The sequence below is a fragment of the Eleutherodactylus coqui genome, chromosome 1 (genome assembly GCF_035609145.1).
Source record: "Eleutherodactylus coqui strain aEleCoq1 chromosome 1, aEleCoq1.hap1, whole genome shotgun sequence".
NCBI classification, from domain to species: domain Eukaryota; kingdom Metazoa; phylum Chordata; class Amphibia; order Anura; family Eleutherodactylidae; genus Eleutherodactylus; species Eleutherodactylus coqui.
In genome coordinates this window covers 43,412,830-43,437,922 of record NC_089837.1, presented here as the reverse complement: position 1 = coordinate 43,437,922, position 25,093 = coordinate 43,412,830, and the positions used below count along the sequence as shown (strand labels likewise).

The 25,093-nt window shown below is 45.7% G+C and overlaps 1 protein-coding gene and 1 pseudogene across 1 annotated transcript; both read left to right on the top strand.

Moving 5' to 3' along the window:
• Window positions 1-25,093, top strand: part of LOC136615389 (zinc finger protein 850-like) — a 304,670-nt pseudogene that overhangs the window by 168,330 nt on the left and 111,247 nt on the right.
• On the top strand, window positions 3,758-16,479 carry LOC136608281 (zinc finger protein 586-like). The gene is made up of 2 exons (XM_066589098.1): window positions 3,758-3,923; window positions 14,993-16,479. Exons 1-2 carry the CDS (start codon window positions 3,776-3,778, stop codon window positions 16,105-16,107), a joined length of 1,263 nt encoding a protein of 420 aa, XP_066445195.1. The 5' UTR covers window positions 3,758-3,775; the 3' UTR covers window positions 16,108-16,479.

Sequence of the window (25,093 nt, the reverse complement as noted above, 5' to 3'; positions counted from 1 at the left end):
GACCAGTGACAGAGGAAGAAGTCTCCAAATTGCTCTGCTCTGCTCGCCCCACTACCTGCTCTAGCGACCCTCTCCCCTTACACCTCCTCCGATCCCTCTCCCCAGTGGTCATCTCCCATCTCACCACTATATTCAACCTCTCTCTGACCTCCGGCATCTTTCCCTCTTCTTTCAAACACGCCATCATATCCCCACTGCTAAAGAAGCCGCCTCTGGATGCGACTGATGCAGCCAACTACCGACCCATCTCTAATCTCCCCTTCATCTCCAAACTACTAGAACGCCTGGTTTACTCTCGCCTTATAAGCTATCTATCAGAGAACTGTCTTCTCAACCCCCTACAGTCTGGCTTCTGACCTCAACACTCAACAGAAACTGCCCTTACAAAGGTATCCAATGACCTACTGACAGCCAAATCGAGGGGCGATTACACCCTACTGATCCTCCTCGACCTCTCCGCAGCATTTGACATGTGACCACAAACTCCTCCTCAGTATGCAACGCTCCATTGGCCTAAAGGACACTGCTCTCTCCTGGTTCCCCTCCTACCTATCTGACCGCTCTTTCAGCATCTCCTTTGCTGGCTCTACCTCCCCTCCTCTTCCCCTTGCTGTTGGGGTCTCCCAAGGCTCGGTCCTCAGCCCCCTCCTTTTCTCTATCTACACAGCCCCTATTGGACAAACCGTCAGGAGATTTGGCCTCCAATACCACCTGTACGCTGATGACACCCAGCTATACACCTCTTTCGTTGACATCTCTGCACCTTTCCTCCAAAAGATCACTGACTGTCTGTCTGCTGTCTCTAACACCATGTCCTCTCTCTACCTAAAACTAAACCTCTCTAAAACTGACTTACTGGTATTTCCACCCTCCACTAACCTCCTCCTGACATCTCCATCTCAGTGTGTGGCGCCATGATAACTCCTAGACAACATGCCCACTGCCTTGGGGTCATATTCGACTCTGATCTATCATTTACCCCCTACATCCAATCTCTGGCCCGAACATGTCAGCTGCACCTCAAGAACATCGCAAGAATCCGCTCTTTTCTCACTGTGGATACGCTACAAAAGCTTACTGTTGCCCTCATCCACTCTCGGCTCGATTTATTGCAACTCGTTGCTGATCGGCCTCCCCTGCACCAGACTCTACCCTCTCCAATCCATCCTGAATGCGGCAGCCAGGCTCATCTTCCTGTCCAGCCGCTACTCGCACTCCTCTGCCCTGTGCCAGTCACTGCACTGGCTGCCCGTTAAATACAAAATTCAATTTAAACTCGCTATCTTGCATCTGCTAACGAAACCAGACTGAGCGCCCCTTTAATTCGAACTTCTTATTCCCGCCTCCAAGACTTCTCCAGAGCAGCACCGTTCCTCTGGAACGCACTACCAAAGGCTACCCGAGCAATCCAGGACTCGCAGAACTTCAGGCGGGCTCTAAAAACGCACCTCTTCAGGGAGGCATACCGCATTCCCTAAACAAACCCCTCTGTACTCCGCCTGATAACATGCTCCCTGACCTACTGACTGCAATCCCTGCTAGCCATTATAAACCGCTCCTCCAGTCATACCGTTTCTGCCGTCACACGGCTAAATGTCTGACCATTGTCTGTATATAGCATCCCTCACTCTCCACCTCGCCATACCGTGCACATCTCCAGCCCCTTTACCCTCTGTATCACCCCATTACTTGTAGTATGTAAGCTCGTTGGAGCAGGACCCTCACCCCTATTGTTTCCATCAACTGATTACTATGTAATCGTGGTTCTGTAATGTTTGTACTTTTGTCTTTCTGTATTCCCCCTGTCTATATAAGCGCTGCGGAATATGTTGGTGCTATACAAATAAAGTTTTTTATTATTATTATTATGCAGAATATCCCCCACAGAACAATATATCTGCTGGGCTCCTCCTGCTCTATAAGAGGAGGCTGACAGATCGGACGCTATGTTCATCGGTTCCCTTTACATATAATGCAGACCTCAGCTGCTGCAGAACCTCTTTTTTCTGCACAAACTTTTTTCTGCACAGGGATTTCAAATCTGCATGCAGAATAAAACCTATCATATGCATTATAGCACAGATTCTTATTGGTTATATTGTTTTCACTGGGGCAGAAGAATCAACTAGATAACTTTAAAGTTTCTTCACTGTAAGGCTTCTATGTCTCTGAAATATAACCTTTATTGGAATTCTAATCTTAAAATTCTTTATTTAGAAATCTGACATACACACAAAAAGAGTTCCTAAACAGAAAATAGGGGCAATGGGACCTGGGATGCAAACTTGGGGAATCCTGAAAGGTAAAGGGATACCAGATAAGTACAGAACGTCTGTATTCAATTGTGGAGGCTCCTGGTGAGGGTCCAAAACATGGTTTTTAAATTATGTGGGAAGGGTTAGCGTTGAATGCAAGCCCGGAGGCACCAAATTTGTCAGGAAGAAGCCTGGAGGACTATAGGAAACTCACAAATGATAGGACCTCATTGAGTCCTTTTGGTTGAACACAGTCAACCCAATATGTCCATTGTACTTCCTTCTGCAACAGTCTTTTATCCAGATTGCCACGGCGCCCGTAGCTTCGTATAGGCTCAATCCCCTGGAATTTAATCAAGTCGGAGTTTCCATTGTGATGTTCTTTCATGTGATTTGCCACCGGTGTATTATCACCTCGCCTAATATTGCCTACGTGCGCCAAAATATGGTTATATTGTGATGCAGATTTGCAGTGGAATTTCAATGTCCGCAGCAAACATCTGCCATCTGTGTGAACATACCCGTATACATGTGGTGACGGCTCTGAGAACCTGCGTCTCTCAATGCTCAGTGAGTTAGGTTCTGTATATCACACATGATGATGTCCCCGTATGATTTAGAGTCTCTCCTTCTTTCCTAAAGGGCCGGCAGTACTAGAACCCTCCAGTTCCTCCAGTTCTCTCATGCACTCATCCAAAATGGTCCTCATGAATGACCCACCAAGGATGGAGAAGGACAGCAATGAGATTACCAAGGGGATATTAAGCCTCACCTTAGAGATTATCTACCTGCTGACCGGAGAGGTAAACTTTCTATATTTCCATAATCTTTATTGTATTATGTAACAAGTCAGACTAAGGGAAGAGAAAATCCTTTCTAGGAAGTAATAGAAACAATCCAGTGTCCGGTATAACGGCTTCCAGACCTTCCAAGTGAGGGAGAACTAAAGAACTGAACAGCAGAAAATGTGAAGATCGGCCACCAATATGGTCAGTTCTGTATGGTGGGAACCAATGAGCTAATAGTAATGTTGTAGGAGCAATGAGAATGGGAAGTAGGCTCCTTGTGATGAGGAGGAAAGGGCAGCCAGGAACCAGCAGGATCACAGACTTTGATATTTGCCACTAAGTTGACATCTATATAGACACGTTAAATATTGGTGTCGGAAGGAGAACACATGGTCCATCTAGTCTCCCATGTAGAACTCTATACAGTGGGATCACAATCTCCCACTTTCTACTGAACATCGGGTTCAGTCCTCTACATGTTTCTCTCCATACACAGGATTACATAATAGTGAAGACATCGGGTGACGGTACGACTCCCAACAGCCATCTCCATGAGTCAGGAGGATGGAGCAGGAGCCAGAGCCCCATCACAGAGGCTCCTCCTGACTTACCTATACATGAGCAGAGGATCCTAGAACTCACCAACAAGATCTCTGAGCTGCTGACTGGAGAGGTGACACTGCCGGGAATGCTGGGAAATTATACAGTAACAGCACTAGAGGAGTCTGGGTAATGACGGTATCATTGTGTTGTCAGGTTCCTATAAGGTGTCAGGATGTCGCTGTCTATTTCTCCATGGAGGAGTGGGAGTATTTAGAAGGACACAAGGATCTGTACAAGGACATCATGATGGAGAACCACCAGCCTCCAATATCACAAGGTAAGAAGAGATTTACATATGTAGTGGAGAAAATAAACAAATGTATTTGTCATATTTTTCAGACTATCAGATGCATTTTTTATCAGAACCAAATGCTGTGAACGGTTTGTGTCTAAGGGGGCTTTTACACGGAACAATTATCATTAAGTTTATAGCTGGATTGTGCGAAACTGAACAATAATCATTCAGTGTAAACGCTGCCAGCGAATGAATGACGAATGGCAATTCATTAGCTTATCGTTCGTTGTTCACTTTATGCAGGCATAAAAATCAAACCATAGCCGGCCTATGTAATCAGACAATCGTTCATCTATGATAGACTGCCTGTCGGCTGTGAATGGAGGGGGGCGGCTGGAAGCGATCCCCAACCTGCTCCGCCTCCCTGCACTAAGTGATTATCGCTTCTGTGTGGAAGAACAGGAACCATAATCTCTGGGATGACTTTCGGGCACTTTAGTGGACAACAATCATACTACGGGCCCCCCCATACACATTAGACTTTAGTTGTAAGGAACCCGCTGATAACGGTGTTTCACTGAAGCAGAAAAGGTTAATGACCCTCATCGCCCTTCACAGTACAGACACTTGAAAGGTATATTCGTTATTGTATATAATTAAACCGTACGGGCTCAGACTGCCAGAAACCTACATAAATCACCCCTAATTACACACCTGCACAGAGTGGGTTTTTATGGTTTATACGAGGGAGGGAGACCCAGTAGGTAATCAGGAAGTGATAGAGAGATCCCTACAAAAGCACACAGATAGCAGTCAGTCCGAACCTCGTCTGTGATATCGGTAAATACAAAATATGAGAGTCGGAAGTCAATCTGTCCGTAGAAGATCTCAGGATAACGCATTACCTGATAGACAGGAACGGACCTCATCTCACTCTACCATTAATCAGGCTACTACATTATGCGTAGTGTAATAATGTACTGTGGCAAGCTGGGGTCTACTTGCCTGCGGATCGCCAACTTCCAGACCGGAATGGGCCCCAGCCATGTAGAAACACTCTCTGGAGACGTGGATTTTCTTTAAACCTGGCTCCTGTCAGTCTTTATTCACAGCACAAACAACGTAAACAGAGTCCATATAACGTATTTCAGTAAAACATAAAGTTCATATACACACCCCACCTGGGTATTGAGGTTAGGGTGGTCAACCCTGCCTTTCTGGTCTGCACCAGACCCTGGGCTAGCAGCCCTCCCAGCTGCACTGAGCCGTCTCTCTGGCTCTCTCAGCCAACATCTCCCTGGGTGTAGCAGGAATTTACTCATATCCAACTTCCTGACCACGCCTATGGGCGTTTTCCCTTTTCTCAGGCACCAGAATGCCTGTCTGTTGCCCCCTACAGGTCTTTCTCTGTAGTGCACCTCTATAGTAAATAGCGTTCCCTTCATCAAAACTCCACTGTGACTAATATTAATAACTTTTCCCCATGACATCATGACAGCATACGCTGGAGGTTGCTCACCTGCTGACCTGAAGGGACAGGAAGAGGCAGAATATAAAAAGCACCTCCCCTCCACCAACACCAGTGTTTTTCCTGTCCCTTCAGGACAGCAGCGGCAGAACTCCAGCAACGCTGTCCCATGCCGGAGGAGGACTTACCGGCGAAGCGGCGGCGTGGATCTTTCGGGCAGCCCCGGCAAACCCAGTGGGAAGGACCCCATCTGGGAGCTTTCCGGGGACTGCGTGGGCCGGGGCCCAAGTACGGGTTGCCGGCACCACTGCGGCCGTCATTTCGGGCGGCGGCCGCCATCTCCGGTGGGCCGGGGTCCAAGTACGGGCTGCCGGCACCACTGCGGCCGTCATTACGGCGGCGGCCGCCATCTCCGGGTCCAGGGCCGACAGGAGCGCTCCAGGGGGCGTGGCTTCGGATACAGCGCGGTGACGTCAGACGCTCCGCAAAGGGGGCGTGGCCTGGCGCGGCCGGCGCCAAATTCAAAAATCTGCTGCCCCTGCATCAGCTGGTGGTGTTTCTCCACGCTAAGGAACGATCCTAAACACAGGAAGCGTTCCTGCAAGGCGCAAGATGTCGACCAGAGAGGACCCAGAGACCCTCCTAACTGTAAGTGGTCCAGTGGACCAACCTACACCTGCACTACATACACTTCCCGACTAACAGAGTTTCCCTTGTCTTACAGGACAGGGATACTCAAAAACCGAGGGAGGCTAGACGCAGGAGTAAAAAATGTCCAGTATGTCTAACCAAACTTGACGACTCCTGCACCAAAACGTTATGCGCTACCTGCTCCGCGAAAATTATGCAGGAGGAAAAAACTTCCCTTATGGCCGAAATTCGGTCAGTTGTCCGAGAAGAAGTGCAGTCCTCCCTCTCAGACCTCCAACCTGGACCTTCCGGGGTTACACGCAGGTCGGTTCCGGCGGTGTCTGAGTCTGACTCCGACATAGCGGAAAATGTGGATTTTGACGGGGAAGTGACGCAGGAGGACAAGAAATATCTTTTCTCTACCGCGGACATGGATCAACTGCTAAAAGCAGTACGCAGGACCATGCAGGTGGAGGAAGATGTGCAGTAATCCCGCTTCTGCTAAGGAAATTACTGCAGTCAACCCTAACAGTAATTTTTGTAGCACCATATTGGCCCAAAAGACCGTGGTTCCCCCTCCTGAGATCCCTGTCAGTGGGAGAGCCCTTCCACCTTCCAACAAGACCGGACCTACTGTCGCAGGGCCCTCTTCTTTACCCGGAAGTTCACAAGTTCAGGCTTACGGCCTGGAGCTTGAGCGGGTAAAGTTCCTAGGAAAGGGTCTTTCCCCTAAGGTTATTTCCACCATTAGCGAGTGCCTTAAACCCTCGACACACAAAATCTACTCCAAAGTCTGGAAAAAATCTTAGATTTCGTTGTCTTAAATGTAATTTGTTTGCTATCTACGCCACTTCTTAGATTTTCTCCAGGCGGGCCTGGATAAAGGTTTGAGTCCGAATACGCTCAAAGTCCAAATTGCGGCCTTGGGGGCATTCTTCGATCTCGCGCTAGCGGAGCACAGGTGGATTAGGAGATTTCTTAGAGGGGCGAGCAGATTACATCCATTCACACGGGCCACGGCACCACCCTGGGATCTAACCATAGTCCTTCAGGCCTTATGCGACCCCCCATTTGAACCGATTACGGATCTATCCATCGCCTGGCTGACATACAAGGTAGCCCTGCTTGTGGCAGTTACGTCAGCCAGACGCGTGGGGGAAATCCAGGCCCTCTCACGAAGGGCCCCATATATGACTATCCACCCGGACAAAATAGTTTTTTCTTTAGACCCATCCTTCCAGCCTAAAGTATTGTCAGATTTCCACAGGGGCCAACCAATAGTTATTCCAGCCTTTTGCCAAAATTTCAAAAATGCAAAAGAACAAAAGCTCCATAATATAGACGTCAAAAGAGCGGTACTAGCGTACCTCGAGGCAACAGAAAGTTTCAGGAAGTCTGACAAACTTTTCGTTCAATTTCAGGGGCAGGCCAAAGGAAAGGCCGCTTCTAAAGATGCGATCGCCAGGTGGCTCAGGAGAGCCATCCAGGAGGCTTACAAGGCCAAGGGCATCCCCCCTCCAGAAGGATTGAAGGCCCACTCAACGAGAGCGGTGGCATCCTCTTGGGCGGAGAGAGCGCACGCATCGATTGAGCAAATCTGTAACGCAGCCACATGGACTTCAGGCCATACTTTCATCAAACATTATAGGCTGGACTTTAAATATAGTCAGGACGCATCCTTCGGTAGGAAGGTGCTCCAAGCCGTAATCCCTCCCTAAAAAGCCCATGCCACTTATTTGGTATTCCTCCAGCGTATGCTGTCATGATGTCATGGGGAAAACGGGAATTTTTTCTTACCGATAATTCCCTTTCTGGAAGACATCATGACAGCATACGGGCTTTTTTCCCCCCCTTACCAACATGGTTACCCTAGTTTGTCCAACACATGAGGTAATGTGTATGCTTTAACTTTGTTTTCTGAGGTGTGTGATGTCAATAAAAACACACCTTCTGGTTAAGTAACTGGTCACTGTGGTCATTTGGAACGCACTGGTGTTGGTGGAGGGGAGGTGCTTTTTATATTCTGCCTCTTCCTGTCCCTTCAGGTCAGCAGGTGAGCAACCTCCAGCGTATGCTGTCATGATGTCTTCCAGAAAGGGAATTATCGGTAAGAAAAAATTCCCGTTTTAGGATTCACAAATATTTATTTCCTAATTCACTTTCATAAATAGATTCATGATTCATTCCACTATAAGTAGCATAAATAGATTTTCTAGTTCAAAAAACATGATTCATTTGATCATTCACTTTCATAATCAATTTGATTATATTTCATTTCATTTCATTTAATGGTTCAACACATTTCCCTATTTGCATAATTCATCAGGAACCAGACAGAATCACGCGTAATCACACTTAAAACCAAGGCTTGGAGCTAGGGTAACATAGTAGGTGGTAATAAGTGGGGTTCTCTTAATTAGCTGCCAGTGCAGGAGGCCAAAATGGTAGTAATCAGCAAATGATCGCTTTCTTACTGGAACAATCTGGGCTGTAATTAGCCAGACAGAGCTAATAGGGATAGTTGATCCGAGATGTTAGGATATTAGTATTTAATAAACTGTTATGGCGGAGCTTGAACACATCCCTACTTAAATAACAAAAATGAGTCTTGACTATACATGGCTAATGATAGGTTGTTAGAATTTCTATGCCTAGGACAGCAAACTCCAGAATAGCTAGATGCAAGAGGGCCCTACCTAGATGGAAGCTAGAGTGGTATAAGGCCCAATGCACACGGGCATATTTCCGTTGTGGAATCTGGAGTAGGCGTCCACCTCCGGATTTCACAGCAAATACTGCCCATAACATGCTATGGAAAATCACTTTTCCATGTCGAGGAGCAGAAATCAATCGCAATTTTCCACTCGTGGAGGGAAAATCAGAGCATGTTCTTTTTCAATGCGCATGGCTTCCATTGAAGTCAATGGAAGTGGTCCGATCTGCGGCCCGTCAACAGCTGTCACTGCGGTCGGGCCGCAGAATTCACGTCATCACCAAGCGATGGCGCGGCATTATCTGTATTGCACATGTGTGCCGGTGTGACCCTAGCACATCCGCAGCACAAAGGAGAACAAATCCTGACAGGTATGCAGGGGTCACCCGCCGAGCATGCGAAATCTGCCCTGGCCATGTGCTTTCGGCGTAATAGAAGTGGCGTAGATAGCAAACAAATTACATTTAAGACAACGAAGTCTAGACTACACAGAACTATTAGTAAATAGACAAAGCTTCCCTGTTTGGGACAACAAGGTAAGCTCAGTGTGAGAGGACCCACAGCGGGATCTAAATCTGCTCAAAGTGAGAGGACCCTGCCCAGCTGAAGGCTAAAGTAGTATGATAGTAACAGTGGAGATAGCAGCAACCTTGATGGTAGGCTGCTGGGAGATAACTGTCCTCTAAATCAGTATAGTATCCCCTAGTACCTCCCCTTATGTGGGTCCATCCCCTTTAATCCAGTCAAAGACGTAGATTAATCAGCAGGCACAACCAGCACAAAAATCACAGGACTAAGTAGTCATGGCAACAGGTACGCTCAGGAGCAGAGATGATCAACTGTCGGCATGCATTGATCCATCGGTTCAGCAGTGCCATGTCCCCAATAGCAGTGGCGGGGGTATGTAGTCAGGCCCCTTCACTCTACCTGAGCCTCAACTACTGTCCCAAGATCTCCCTGTCCGGACGGCGCAATGTATCTCTGTCCTCCAGTGCTGAAAGGAAGGGAGGAGTTCAGAGGACATATTCCTTTTTACGCGGGCAAGTGTAGACCGTCCCACGTGATGTGTGACGTAGAATTACTTGGGCGGGTGTCTATAGTCCCACGTGATATGTGGCGAGCGTACAGGATTATAGCCAGATAATAGAAGTGGAGGAAAAAGCCAGGAGAAGGTTCCCAATATTATGGGATATACTATTACTTAATGCTTTACTGACCAACTACTCATAAAAACACAAATGTGTCCAAGTAAGCAGATGCTATAGTAAAGGAATAGAACCAAAGTAAAACCCTGGATATGTACAATGACAGCATCCATTACCTATAAGAAGTCCATTCTTGAATATAAACTGGAATGAATAGAAACTTCACAGTTATTAAAATAAGGAGACATTTTGGGCAAAAGAAACTACACTGAGCAATGGTGGGGAGGGGGGGGGGGGGGTAAAGGAAAACGTAGATGACTAGATAAAGGTAAAATATGTACCAAGAAATAAAATAGGTGTAGACTTCAATAAATAATATCATATTAGTAAAAGTAAGAAGGAAAATTACTCTTCCCTATTGCCAGCCTAATCCAGAATATAGATCAAAAATAGAACAGAGAGATGGGCAAAAGTTGTGCCAAGGCTGTACAGAAACATCAAAAATATAATCTACAAAGTGTATGCCCAGGATATGAGAGATACCAACTTAGGAATTGGAAAGTACATTCAAAAAAGCAGTTGAAAGAAAGCATCTCATTGATTCCAGATGGATGGACCGTATTCAGACTATATATCCATGCGGCCTCTTATTGCAAGAGCCTTTCATCAATATTACTCCTCCTTCCATAGGTACGCACACCCTAAATGGCTTGAAACCTGATCTGTGTTGTGTCTCCTCGGCAACACTGCCACATATGGTTCGTGACTGGGATAAATTTATTCCTTCTAATCAAACTACAAACAACCGCTTATCCGTTAGTATGTATGTATGTGGGTGCTTTTCATGCTCCTCCCCTGGTGACATCATCACAGGTCCTATAGCGTACATAAAACACAGAGCCTGACTGACAGAAGAAGAACAATGTTAGGGCTCTTGGAAAGGGAGGACAAAAATAACAAATTGAGAATACAATTAAGCCTTTATCTTAGACACAACTCAGCAGTCCTGACAGGTGACACCGACCTACCGCCACCACAGAGATCCAGCGGACTGAAGGACTTGCAGTGATGTCACTGCTGTGGGAGGAGCCATTCTGGAGTTTGGTAGAAAGTACAGAATACTGGATAAGCCGACAGCAGCTACCAGGACCTGTAATGATGTCACCATCATGTGATCACCTGTGTGGGTGGAGTCAGCGATCACATGATCAGGAATCTGCTGTGCTGGTGATGTCTGGAAATCAGGATGGCTGTGGATGTACCACAACTGTGTGTGTGATGTGTGGGAATCAGGATGCATGTTGTTGCAGCCATGCTGAGGCCTGCACCTTGCTGGCAGGCCAGACCAGGTTTTGGGTGTGCCCTTGCTTCTCCGGGAGCTGAGGGGTGTGGTAGCTGCAGGAGTAAGGTCAGTTAGCACCTGGTGCTGAGTAGCCTGGCTCCTATTTAAACAATGCCAGCACTATCTCCTGTGCTGTTCAATCACTTCAGTTGCATTTGGACAGCGACGGAGGAACACATCTTGGCGGAAGCTCTCCATGCAAGCTAAGTTCTTTTCTGTTTTGTTTGGTTTTCTGTTTCGCTTCTATTTTGTGCTAGGGCTCCCTGATAGGGACTTGTTAGTGGCTCAGGCACGCATGCGGGCTCGCACTTGTCAGAGCGATCGGTCCGCCGAGTAGGCAGGGCCCCCTCCCGGGTTAGGGGACTATAGGGAGAGTATTCCCCATAGTGTTATCTTTCCTTTGCACAGTTGTGCCTTTGGTATATGTTATTGAGGTTGCACGTCCGGAGGATGCAATACATGTAGTAGAGCTATGTGTGTTATGTCTCGCCATGAGCATGCATGTAGTACAGCTGTGTGTGATGTCTGGGGATCAGGATGGATGTAGCATGTAGCACAGCTGTGTGGCGCATTGCGCCATCAGAAACACTGGTACTACAATTTCTCAATAATTACTAATGTTCCCTATCTGTTCCAGAATCCTCCTCCTAAGTTGTTGTGATGTTTTGCCAGCGTAGTTTAGTGGGCATGAGCAAGTAGCCATACAGATCACATTTGACGAGCGTCAATTTATAAACTCCCTATTGCTATAAGAGATGTTGGTAGGGGCACTTTGAAAAAAAGTACTTTTGTTGATAAAACAACACGCTGCACAGCCAGAGCAGGGAAAGGTACCAACGGTGCTCAGCTTCCCCAGCCATGTAGGGTCGGACATCTGTTGAAAAAGGTGGCTTTTGACTACATGGTCATGGATGTTGCGGCCACACCTAAAAGTAATCACTGAAGGATCTGAAATAATACATCCTCCCTAAGGATACCCTAAAACTGTTGTAGGATCTGGTAGACTTGTGTGACTCCTGTATCGTATGTACCAATAATGCACAAGGTATCTGTAGAGTGGCACTGACGCAGAACTAAAAGGGTGGATCTATCCTGTTCACGAGCAAACCGAAAGGCCTATTTGATCAAATGAGGAGGATAACCTCTTTGTCTAAATGTATCTGACAGCTTTGTGCCTTCCTTTATAAAGTCAGAAATTGTGGACCAATTCCTCAGAAGTCTCAAAAATTGACCTTTTGGTACTTCTCTTTTTAGATGGATGGGGTGAAAACTAGACCAGGAAAGTAAACTATTGGTTATTGGTGGACAGAGAACCATCCTCTTCCTTCCATATCAGGATATCTAGAAATGGTATGGCCGTATCACTAATGTCAAATGTAATCTTCAAATTTAGATAATTGATATTTAAGTGATCAACAAGGCCTGAAATGAGGGTGAGTCACCCGTCCACAGCATGACGATATCATCTATAAACCGCAACCATAGTAGTGTGTTTTCTGTCCAGTTAGAGGACAAGTTCAGAGAACACAAATTTTTCCTGTCACCAGCCCAGTTGGTATAAGAGGGGGCACATGGCATACCCATGGCCGTACCCCTGCGGAAGTACTGCCCGTCAAAAAGGAAGTAATTGTGGGTCAAAATAAATGTGGGCAAATCCACAACAAGTGCATTATGTTTCACAAAATGTTTTCTTCTTTGGTTCAAAAAGTGGCCCACAGCCTTGAGGCCGCCCTCATGTAGTATTGGACTACAAAGAGCTTCTACATCGAGTGTTGCCAACAATACTTGAGCGTCAATATTAATTTCCTCCAGATGTCTTAATACGTCCGTTGTATCCCAGACATATGAAGGCAACAATGTGACAAAAGGGCGAAGTATCCTATCAATGTAGATGCTGGCATTTTGTGTCAGGTTATCGATTTCTGATACAATTGGCCACCCACCTACCAGATTTACCCCTTATGGATGTTCCGGAGTGCATAAAAGGTGGCTACCTTAGGAATACAGGGGAGCCGAAACTGTTGTTCTTTTGGGCTAATACAGCCAGACTCTTTACCTCCATCCAAAGTGTGATAAGTAGACACCTGCTTGTAGGTTCTTACATATTTCAATGTAATGTGATCAATCTATGATCACAGTGCTCCCCCCCTTTATCAGCTGGTTTGATGATAATGTTAGTCAGATTTTAGGGAGCCCAATTATGTTCGAGACAGATTACAAAAGTTGTTACAGGGGGGGGGGGGTTTCTTTAATTCCGCAAGGACTATCTTCTCAAAGATGTCAATGAGAGGAGAGTTGTAAATGGACCATCCCCATTTGGTGCATCAGATTCCTTTTCTAGATCTAGAAGGATAGTCAATGGGGTTCGTTACTCGAGTAGAGCTCGATTACATCCTATATTATTCACAGTGGAGTTTTGATGAAGGGAGCTCTATGTACATTATTACACTACACAGAATGTAGTAGCCTGATTAATGGTAGAGTGACATGAGGTCCACTCCTGTCTGTAAGGGTATTTGTGTGCTTTTGTAGGGATCTCTCTTTAATTTCCCGATTTCCTACTGGGTCTCCCTCCCTCGTATACACCATAAAAACCCACTCTGTACATGTGTGTAATTAGGTGTGATTTATGTATGTTTGTCAGTCTGAGCTCTGTATGTTTTAATCATTTACAATAAGAAATGTATTAGGATATACATTTAAGTGTCTGTGCTGAGAACGGTGGGTTTGGCAGGCGAACAAGTCTGTGTCCAGTGTGGCTTTATTCTCCTTTGACTAATGATATTGGAGAAAAATTAGGGACGTTGATTTTCATAGCCCAATCCTGATGTTTCTCGGGAGATAAGGCAGCATCAGAGTTGCTGGCTGCAGCTTACCTTTCTAAACACATGAATGCTTGACCCAGACGAACTTTCATCCATGTGAGGGATCTGGTGGAAATGGCTTTCCACAGTTGTTGAATGTGTATGGGTACCTTAATGGTCCAAAGTATAACCTGACCAATGACAGGCGACCTGGGAAGGAGAATAAAGGCAGTGTGGGCAGACCTTGCCTGCCATAGTTTCCCTCATCCCACTTCCTGCAGTGCTAATGGCTGGCAACGAATAATCCCTAATGTGGCTAATTCTGACTACCTAGGCTAGACTGTTGTGGCACCCATGGTGGGTTTCCATGCCATCGTAATCCAGGACGCCATGGCACCTTCGTTGGAAACCACTGCTGTCAAGGCTCCTGCACACTTGAGTTTTTCTTGCGCTTTTTTCATGCGACATCGCTGCATTTTTTTCACGCGATTGTCAATGGGACTTTCTAATGTTAAAAACGCATTGCAAGTTGGTGCTTTGTAATTTTTGTGCAATGCGTTTTTAACATTAGAAAGTCCCATTGACCATTGCGTGAGAGAAACGCAGCGATATCGCGGGAAAAAAACGCGCAAGAAAAATGCAAGTGTGCAGGAGCCCTGACAGCAGTGGTTTCCAACGAAGGTGCCATGGCGTCCTGGATTACGATGGCATGGAAACCCACCATGGCATTGTTTGTGGATGTTGGCTCCAAACTTGAATTGTTTTATCTACTTGAATGATTACGGCATGGATAGTGATGGTAATGTAACACAGCTCTGAGGAACTAATCATTGGCCACATCTACTGTGCTCAACATCATCCTTAGAAGTTAGGGCCCTTTTAAATGTAACGAGAATCTCATGATTCTCATTTGCCCAAGCAAACAAGTTAATGATGAAAGTTTTTGTACTTTTGTGATTTGAAAGAAATAAAAATCACAAAATTCTTTTTTTTTGCTTTATCCTAACAGATAATCCCCCTAAGAGCTCAGAAGGAAACTTCATGTTATCATGTAATTATAAAGTAGAAGATGAAGATATCATGCAGCGCTCTTCAGCAGAAAACCTCATCACCCTTCATGTACATCCACAGCTTGTCAGTACAGATCTGTCATATAATCCCCCTAATCATGAGGAACCTTCTCCTGACCAATCACTGCTTGTCAGTACAGATCTGTCACGTAATCCCCCTGATCATGAGGAACTTTCTCCTGACCAATCACAGTTTGTCAGTACAGATCTGTCATATAATTCCCCTAATCATGAGGAACCTTCTCCTGACCAATCACAGCTTGTCAGTACAGATCTGTCATATAATCCCCCTAATCATGAGGAACCTTCTCCTGACCAATCACAGATTGTTACCTCACCTACAACTCACAAAGGGGATAAAAAGTTTCAGGGTGGTGAATGTGGAAAACAGATTTTAAAAAGATCAGGTCTTTTTATACAGACTAGAGTGCACACAGGGGAGAAGCAGTACTCTTGTTCACACTGTGGGCAATGTTTTGCATATAGATCACACTTTATTGCACATGAGAGAAGTCACACAGGAGAGAACCAATATTTATGTTCAGAATGTGGGAAATATTTTGCAAAGAAATCAAATCTTAGCATACATCAGAGAATTCACACAGGAGAGAGGCCTTATTTATGTTCAGAATGCGGGAAATCTTTTATGCAAAAATCAGATCTTGCCAGACATCTGAGAATTCACAAAAGACTGAAGCAATTTTCATGTTTAGAATGTGGGAAATGTTTCATCCTAAAATCTGATCTTGTTGTACATGAGAGAATTCACACAGGGGAGAGGGTTCATTCATGTTCAGAATGTGGGAAATGTTTTATACAGAAATCAAATCTTACTATGCATCAGAGAAGTCACACAGGAGAGAGGCCTTATTCATGTTCAGAATGTGGGAAATGTTTTACAAAGAAATCAAATCTTACTATACATCAAAGAACTCACACAGGAGAGAGGCCTTATTCATGTTCAGAATGCGGGAAATCTTTTATGCAACAATCAGATCTTGCCAGACATCTGAGAATTCACAAAGGACTGAAGCAATTTTCATGTTTAGAATGAGGGAAACGTTTCATCGAGAAATCTGATCGTGTTAAACATGAGGGAATTCACAAAGGGGAGAGGGTTAAGTCATGTTCAGAATGTGGGAAATGTTTTACTACTCATACAAATTTTCGATATCATCAAAGAATTCACACAAAGAAGAAACTGCTGTGATTCCAACATGTGGAAAACATTTTATAATCAATTTCAGCAAAGAAACTGGATTCTTGTTTGGAATATGAAAAATGCTGAAAAAAGATTTAAGATTCAAGTGGTTTCTTAGTATTCACTACAAAATGCCACCTTTTAGGTCGCATGAATGAGAAACTTGCCCGAGTTTTGTGTGATAGACAGAAATATTGAACGTAAATGAAATCCATACATTTTAAGGCCGCTTGCGCACCTATTAGAACAATTGGTTTCCAATGCTGTGCTTACATGTCCATTTTTTTAGAGGTGCAAAATACTCGCACTTGCAAAAGATAAGACATGTGTGTCTATAATGCGCGCTGGTAAGGTCTGTGCTGCGCCTAAAGACATTGTGTGCTGTCCGTTAATCCCCGCGGGGAGTCCCCTCATCACTGAACACTGTGACAGCACAGTGTTCCGTGGTGATGGGACTCCCAGCGGGGATGAAATAATCCCCTGCCACAGCTGTGATAGCTGTAGCAGAGGTCCGCGATTATATTCCATTGCTGCTGCCTGCCTATTAAAAGCATTGAGATAAAGGCAATCTCTGCAGCAATGATTTTCGGGGGAAAGCTTGAAATATAAGCCTTACTTTGAAAATCATCCCTAGCTGTAAAAAAATAAATAAATTTTACTCACCTAGAAGTGCTATCCGACTCTTCTCCCCATTCCCGTCAGTCTTCATCTGTATTCTCGTGGCCAGGGATTGAAAAATCCTCGCCTCATAAAGCACTGCCTCTGATTGGCTTAGTGCTGTGCCCAATCATAGGCAGCGCTCAGCTTTAATTTTTTTCCCTTGGGCCACCCCTGATCTCTGGGCAAAAAACAGCTGATTGCTTCTGAATTAAGGCCCATTTACACAGGACAGATGTCGGGCAAACGATGCCCGACACTTGTCCTTGTGTTTCGTCGCTCCTGTGTGTTGCATGGGAGTTAGCAGAGCTGGCTCGCTCACAGAGTGAGGGGGACAGGGCAGTGTAGGAGATTTCTCTCCTCTCACTCCCCTGCTCCTCCCCATTACTGAACAGCCGCTATTTACACTGAGCGATGAGCTCATCGTCCATCGTTTATGGATGATCTCCTGCACTGCCCTGCCCCCTACTGGCTGCTGTGTGAGGGAGCCAGCAATACTACCTCCCGTGTGACAGCACAGGAGGACATGCGGGGGACGAGTTTTGGGCATTGTTTCCCCGACATTCATCCTGTGAAAATGGACATTAACTATACAGTTTCCCCAGCCCGTCCTGGAATATTTATGCAGAAGAGTGTTGCAATCTGACCTGCAGCTCCCTAAACTTCCTGCAGATGTCACTCCCTTTCCATGCCCGCCTTACCTGCCCTCACTTTCTGAGTGTGGTAGCTGTGCAGAGTCTCCTTCAGCTGAGTCTTCTCATGTAGAAACTGAACTGTCCCGAGGAGTTGTAGAATAATCTCTTCCACTTCGTTCCCCATCTCCTCATATTCCAATTTAGGCTGCTTTTAGCCGGTTGAGAAAATCGTCTTCTCATACTCAGGTTTAGGCTGATATTACATGGGCAAGAAAATCATGCAAGATGCGTGCGTTGTGAGATGCACAAATATGAACGCTATTCTTTTGAATGCAGTCATATACATAAGCGATGCGGGAAAAAAAATCACAGCATGTCCTGATTTTGGACTTTCACTCAGAACGCTTCACCTACTGTTTTCAATAGGCCCCGAGGTGCATCCAATTGCTGTGCGAGGTCTCCCATTGAAAACAATGGGAAACACTTGCCGTTCTCGAGGATCGCTACTTCCCTGAAGTTATGGGAGCCGTTTTGGACGCAACAGTGCCTAGTGTCTGCAGGGACATTGCACTTTTGTGCTTCACCTCTTCATAGCCTAGCATGGCTGCCCCTGTTTCCCGAGTCTGACACAGAATAGCTGATTGCTGCTCAGCGCTCCTGCCCTGTAGTCACCAGAGCCTGACACAGCACCTCCACTGACAAAAGCACAGTGTCAAGCCCGGGCGGCTGCAGGATGCGAGCGCTGAGCAGTGATCAGCTGTTCAGTCTTGGACTCAGGAAACCTGTAGTGGCGCAGTTTTCTCTGCAACTATTCTGGTTTCAGGCAGGCATTGCAGATCAGACAGCACCACTCTTCTGGGAGAATATGCCAGAATGGGCTGGGGTAGCGGTGTAGTAAGTCAGAAGGCAGTGATCAGCTGTTAATCTCTGCTTCCATATCACACTGTGCTGCCAGTGCCTCTCCTGCCTTCCCTCAAGATTGCACCGCGGGCAAATGCCCCGCATGCTAGATTACTGCAGTCTCAGAATTGCTAAACCCTTTATGACAAGTGTCTTTACTACTTAGAAGAGCACCAATTGCTATTATGAAAATAGCCAAAGAGAGGTCGGCTTCACGTGTAAATAAACATGCTGTATTTATAAAATGGTGCCATATATCAGGAACAGGATGCGTTTCGACCTAATGCAGGTCCTGGTCACATCTTTGTTCCATAATATTGCTATTATGACCCGTTTTAAAGATGATGCATAGCTAGATACCGACATTCTATGGGGTGAAAGTCAGGCGACTGTGTGGCCCACTCCAGAATCTGAAACCAAGCCTTGGGGGACTTTGAGGTTTGCTTGGCATTATTGTCCTGTTTGATGGTCCATTGACGTCCAAGAGTCATCTTTTTCATAGAAGGCATGGCGTTTTCTGCTGGGAGTTTGAAACTTTATTAAATCCTTCTAGTTCTCCACACGTTGCAGGTTTCCAGTGCCAGAAGAAGCAAAGCAGCCCCAGAGCATCACCGAGCCACCGCTAAGCTTCACTGTAGCATCACTGAGCCACAACCAGGCTTCATTGTAGCTTAATCGAGCCACCGCCAGGCTTCACTGTAGCTTAACCAAGCCACCATCAGGCTTCACTATAGCATCACCAAGCCACCGCCAGGCTTCACTGTTGGCAGGGTGTTCTTTATGACATATGCTTTATTCTTCCTCCTCAAGGCATACCGTTGATCCAGAGGCCTGAAAAGTTCCAGTTTTGTTTCATCAGTTGTTAGCGCAAAATGCGCTGTTCGATACACTGTGGGTGCCATATTAAATATTATTAATACGAGCTTGGAGACCCCAATGAAAGACACATCATTAAAGTGTATATACTACAGGAAATCTGCTTTTATTTTGGTGGGAAAAGGTTTATATAGTATTTAAATAAAGGAAGGTGGGACATTCAGATATATTACAACATTTTGTGTGCTGATAGGTCATTCTCAGGGGGAGGGATTATGATGTAACACTTTACCCAGAAGAGCGGGAAGGATATTAACAGACATTTTTAGTAAAGAGTTTCCCACATAACACAATTGGCAACAAACTTGAATCTTCTCTCTTGGTCGTTTTCCTCCTGGGGTGAGGGGTCAAACTCGGCATGGCACTCGCTCGAGTAACAAGCACCATCGGGTATGCTAATACTTCAACGAGCATGTTCGCTCAACTCTACTAAGTACATACAAAGGCTGGAATCACATGTGTAAGCACTTTTATTTCCAAGTCTTGCCAGATCCAATTCTGCGTTTGTCTCAAAAACTGCAGCTCAAATAATATTATAAATTATAGTACTTTTGTGATTTGAAGATAAAAACTCACAAAATCCTAACAGATATGTCCTCAGGGGGATTATAATTCCCCTAATCATGAGGAACAGATTGTTACCTCACCTACAACTCACAAAGGGGGGTAAAAAGTTTCAGTGTGGTGAATACGGAAAACAGTTTTTAAGAAGTTCAGGTCTTTTTGCACACACAATAGTGCACACAGGGGAGAAGCCGTACTCTTGTTCACACTGTGGGAAATGTTTTGCATATAGATTATACTTTATTGCACATGAGAGAATTCACACAAGAGAGAAGCTGCATGTTCGGAATGTGAAAAACGTTTTTTCCGTAAATCAAGACTTGTTATACATGAAAGATTTCACACAGCAGAGATGCAATTGTCATGTTCAGAATGCGGGAAATCTTTTTTCCAAAAATCAGAACTTGTTATACATCAAAGAAGAGAAGCCATTTTCATGTTCAGAATGTGGGAAATGTTTTACAAGGAAATTGGATATTGGTAATCATCGGAGAATTCACACAAAACTGAAGCAATTTTCCTGTTTAGAATGTGGGAAATGTTCCATCTGGAAATCTGGACTTCTTATACGTGAGAGAATTCACACAGGAGAGAAGCCTTATTCATGTTCAGAATGTGGGAATTGTTTCCCTTCTCATACCAGATGTAGGTATCAGACAAGGAAGATGTTTTGATTTCTATATGTGGAAAACATTTTACAAGGAAACCAGATTCCTATTTGTAATGTGAAAAAAGATTTTCAGGTTTTGCCGTCCTTTAGATCACCTTGCAGAATGATATTGAACTGGATGTCAGTTATTCAACCCCCATTACAAGTTACAGAAAGTGGCCATATACTTACCAATGTACTAATACAGGAGGGCAGGTAGAAGTACCACAACCCTCAGCATGCAGAGAGCCAGACTGCTATATAGAGGAGCATTACACAGGTGCAGGTACTGATGAACAACCACTCACACCTTGTATGGTGCACTACGTCAGGGGTTCCCAACTCCAGTCCTCAGGGACCCCCAACAGGTCATGTTTTCAGGATATCCTATGGTAAGAACACCTGTGGCAATGTCTGAGGCACTGACAATAATTACATCACCTGTGCAACACTGAGGAAATCCTGAAAACATGACCTGTTGGTGCTCCCTGAGGACTGGAGTTGGGGAACACTGTACTACGTGTAGTAGGTGGCCTGAAACCCTTTGTATGTGTGCAAGTATAGTACTAAGCAGCCGCCCCATCCCCCAGTATAAGGAAGGTGTGTGGGTGGTTGTTCATCAGTACCTGCACCTGTGTAATGCTCCTCCATATAGCAGTCTGGTTGTCTGCATGCTGGGGGTAGTGGTGCTTCTACCTGCCCTCTTGTATTAGTACATTGGTAAGTATATGGCCACTTTCTGGGATTTTATTTTTGCTCCGTACATATTCTCCTTTTCTGTATTTTTTTGATTCCTATTACAAGTTAGGTTTAGGCCAGGAACAGGTCGGATTCCGCTTGTGGATATCTGCAGAAGGAGACGTGCGAATGATTGCGAAAACTAATTGCGTCCGGTTGTGTATACATGCGGTTTTCAGCGCGGATGTATGCGGAGGCTGCAGACAGCAGTCTGGATGGTGTGCTGTTCCCCAGACTGCTCTGTATTGTCTGTCCACTAGAGATGAGCGAGCGTACTCGGAAAAGCACTACTCGCTCGAGTAATGTGCTTTATCCGAGTATCGCTGTGCTCGGGTCTGAAGATTCGGGTGCCGCTGCGGCTGACAGGTGATTCGCAGCGGGGAGCACGGGAGAGCGGGCGGGAGAGAGGGAGAGAAAGATCTTACCTCCGTTCCTCCCCGCTCTCCCCTGCAGCTCCCCGCTCCGTGCCGGCACCCGAATCTTCAGGGACGAGCACAGCGATACTCGGATAAAGCAAATTACTCGAGCGAGTAGTGCTTTTCCGAGTACGCTCGCTCATCTCTACTGTCCACAAATTCCTGCTTTCTTTATACCATTTGTTATCTGGTCTCCTAGCAACGTGCGTTCCATCCGCAGTTCATACGCAATGTAATTCCTTATACACTGCGGATCGACTACATCAATAGAGATGAATGGCACTCATACACGAGCAATCATCGGTAAAATAGTGCATGCTGTAATTTTTTTTCCCTTTCACATGCGGAATCTGAAAATCCTATCCTCAAGGGTGAGTTAATGCTTTTCAATGCCCGTGCATTACCGTGTATCATCTGCACAGTTGTGATCTCGGAAGCCGCATCTCAAATCTGCTCGTATGAGACCGGCCATATTTACAAACTTTCAACAACGCCTTAGTGACCACTCATGGAATGCGGTCCCTGGTCACGTGGTTCCTGTTATTCAATAAATAATGGCGGTCATGTAAAAGTTTTTTTTTTTTTTTAAAGTTTTTTTTACTTCCGTAAGGGGAGGTGAGATTACTTGCCTAAGCCCTCCGGCGATGTTCCCCAACGGGATATTGAAAAAGGCTTCTTTTAGGCCGAAACGTAGCCTACCTTCTTAAGACCATGAAATAATAAAGACCAGTTTCTTTCTATAAAGCTGATATATGCTGTTACTTTTTTCTATTACTTCTGGGATCTTTATCCACGGAGCTTCTCGTCGCTCGGCTGCAGGTAATTCTATCTTTCGCTCTCATCCCAGCTTTCAGTTTTTGCCCCATTTCTCCATCATGAAGCCCCCAACAGGACATTTACTGCCCCAGATCAGGTACAGAACATCGGACATGGAACATGTGAATGTGTCCGTGGGATCTTATAGTCCTGCTGTGTGTTGGGGATTTGTATCCTGTCTGTGGTCCGTACATGTCAGCAGGTCTTACAGGGGTTTGTATCCTGTCCGCGGTCCGTACATGTCAGCAGGTCTTTCAGCTCCTTACATTACAGGGGTAATGCAGCTACTTGCAGGACACCACGGAGCTACTGAACAAACTGTCAGCCATAGTTCCTGGTCCCTGCTGTTGTCTCTGTTATAAGCCAGAGGATATATATACACATATACAGCACACTGATATCAGCTACATTATATTACAGTATCAGAGCTCTGCGTGTGACTCCGGACTATTATTTCGTGGTCTTAAGAAGGTAGGCTACGTTTCGGCCTAAAAGAGACGCCGGAGGGTTTTGTACGGATTTCTTTTTCAGTCTCCCTTCTGTTCGGCCGGCTTCACACGGATGTATTTGCACACAATTTGCAGTGAATAGAGCCCGCGGCTCTCAGTGGTTTTGCTCACATGTGTGGATTTTATGTGCACGTTTTCGGCCGCACAAAAATGGATAGATCACGCCCGCCCTACTGATCCGTCATCGGGTGCGGGGAGGCGCTGCTGGACGCTCGGCGGTATAGTTACCAAGGCAATGCCCAGTGAGTGTTGCTCCCAGTGATGTAGCCGGGTGTCAGCACTATGTGACAGCGGCTGCTGACGGCACGGACACTGAGCCGCGGCGTACCGTTATACCACCGTGTGGGAGGTGCGTGCCGCCAGCGCCATAAATGTACAGTGCAGGAAGGGGTTAAATACCAGCTGATACAGAATATCCCCCACACAACAATATATCTGCTGGGCTCCTCCTGCTTTATAAGAGGAGGCTGACAGATCGGACGCCATGTTCATCGGGACGGGTTCCTCTTACATATAATGCAGACCTCAGCTGCTGCAGAACCTCTTTTCACGCACAGAGTTTGAATACATACTGTGTGTCGGGATCTGTGAGATGCCAGAAATAGCGACTCCATCCCAAAAGCCATTTGCAGATGGCGACCGTGATGCAGATCGCAGAATTCAACATGGATTTTTCCACGTGGATACCGCAAACTGTGGATTTGTGCAGATCTGTGTGTGTAATTCTCGTCATGGAAAAAGCATAACAGTGACACGTAACTTTCATCTTTTTTTTCTGCACAGGGATTTTATATCTGCATTTGGAAAACATCTGTATCATATGGATTATAGCACAGATTCCCATTGGTAATAATAACAGATTTGCAGTGGAATTGGTGCAAACATCTGCCGTCTGTGTGAACATAGTATACATGTGGTGACGGCTCTGAGAACCTGCGTCTCTCAATGCTCAGTAAGTGAGGTTCTGTATTTCACACATGATGATGTCCCCGTATGATTTAGAGTCTCTCCTTCTCTTATAAAGGGCCGGCAGCACTAGAACCCTCCAGTTCGTCCAGTTCTATCATGTCCTCATCCAAAATGGTCCTCATGAATGACCCACCGAGGATGGAGATGGACAGCAATGAGATGACCAAGAGGATATTAAGCTTCACCTTAGAGATCATCTACCTGCTGACCGGAGAGGTAAACGTTTCTGCATTTCTATCATCTTTATTGCATTATGTAACAAGTCAGACTTAGGGCGCCCACCCACTGGCGATTTTTTTTCCCTGCGAAATTCGCAGCATTTTTTTCTCTGCAGGGGTCTATGGGACTTGTAATGTTAAAATCGCGATCGCGCAAAATCGCGATTTCGCGGTAAATTGCGATTTTGCGCGATCGCGATTTTAACATTACAAGTCCCATAGACCCCTGCAGAGAAAAAAATGCTGCGAATTTCGCAGGGAAAAAAATCGCCAGTGGGTGGGCGCCCTAAGGGAAGAGAAAACGTGAATTCCCTTTCTTGAAGGCATCATGACAGCAAACGCTGGAGGTTGCTCCCCTGCTGACCTGAAGGGACAGGAAGAGGCAGCGCAGAAAAGAAACCTCCCCTCTACCAACACCAGTGCATTCCAAATAACCACAGTGACAGTATACTTAACCAGAGGGTGTTCTTATTGCCATCACACACTCCGGACCATGAAATTATACACATACGCATAACCTCATGTGAAAATCAAACATGTCCGTAGGGGGCGGGAGAAAGCCCGTATGCTGTCATGATGCCTTCAAGAAAAGGAATGATCGGCAAGAAAAATTCCAATTTTTTTTTCTCCCTATGAAATCATGATGGCATACGCTGGAGGAATACCAAATAATGTCAAGGGCTTTTTAGGGAGGGACTAGCGCCTGCAACGCCTTCCTCCCGAAGGTTGCATCATGATTAGATTTCAAGTCCAGCCTGTAATGTTTAATGAAGGTGTGACTAAAGGCCCACGTGGCCGCACCACAAATCTGCTCAATGGAGGCGTGTGCTTTTTCTGCCCAGGAACATGCCACAGCGTGGGTAGAGTGGGCTCTCAGTCCTTCAGGGGGAGG

Excerpts from the sequence above, each read along its gene's own strand:
- LOC136608281 (XM_066589098.1), top strand. The coding sequence starts at position 3,776 with ATGACGGTATCATTGTGTTGTCAGGTTCCTATAAGGTGTCAGGATGTC. Across the intron at positions 3,924-14,992 it reads CCAGCCTCCAATATCACAAG|ATAATCCCCCTAAGAGCTCA; the intron begins GTAAGAAGAGAT and ends TTATCCTAACAG.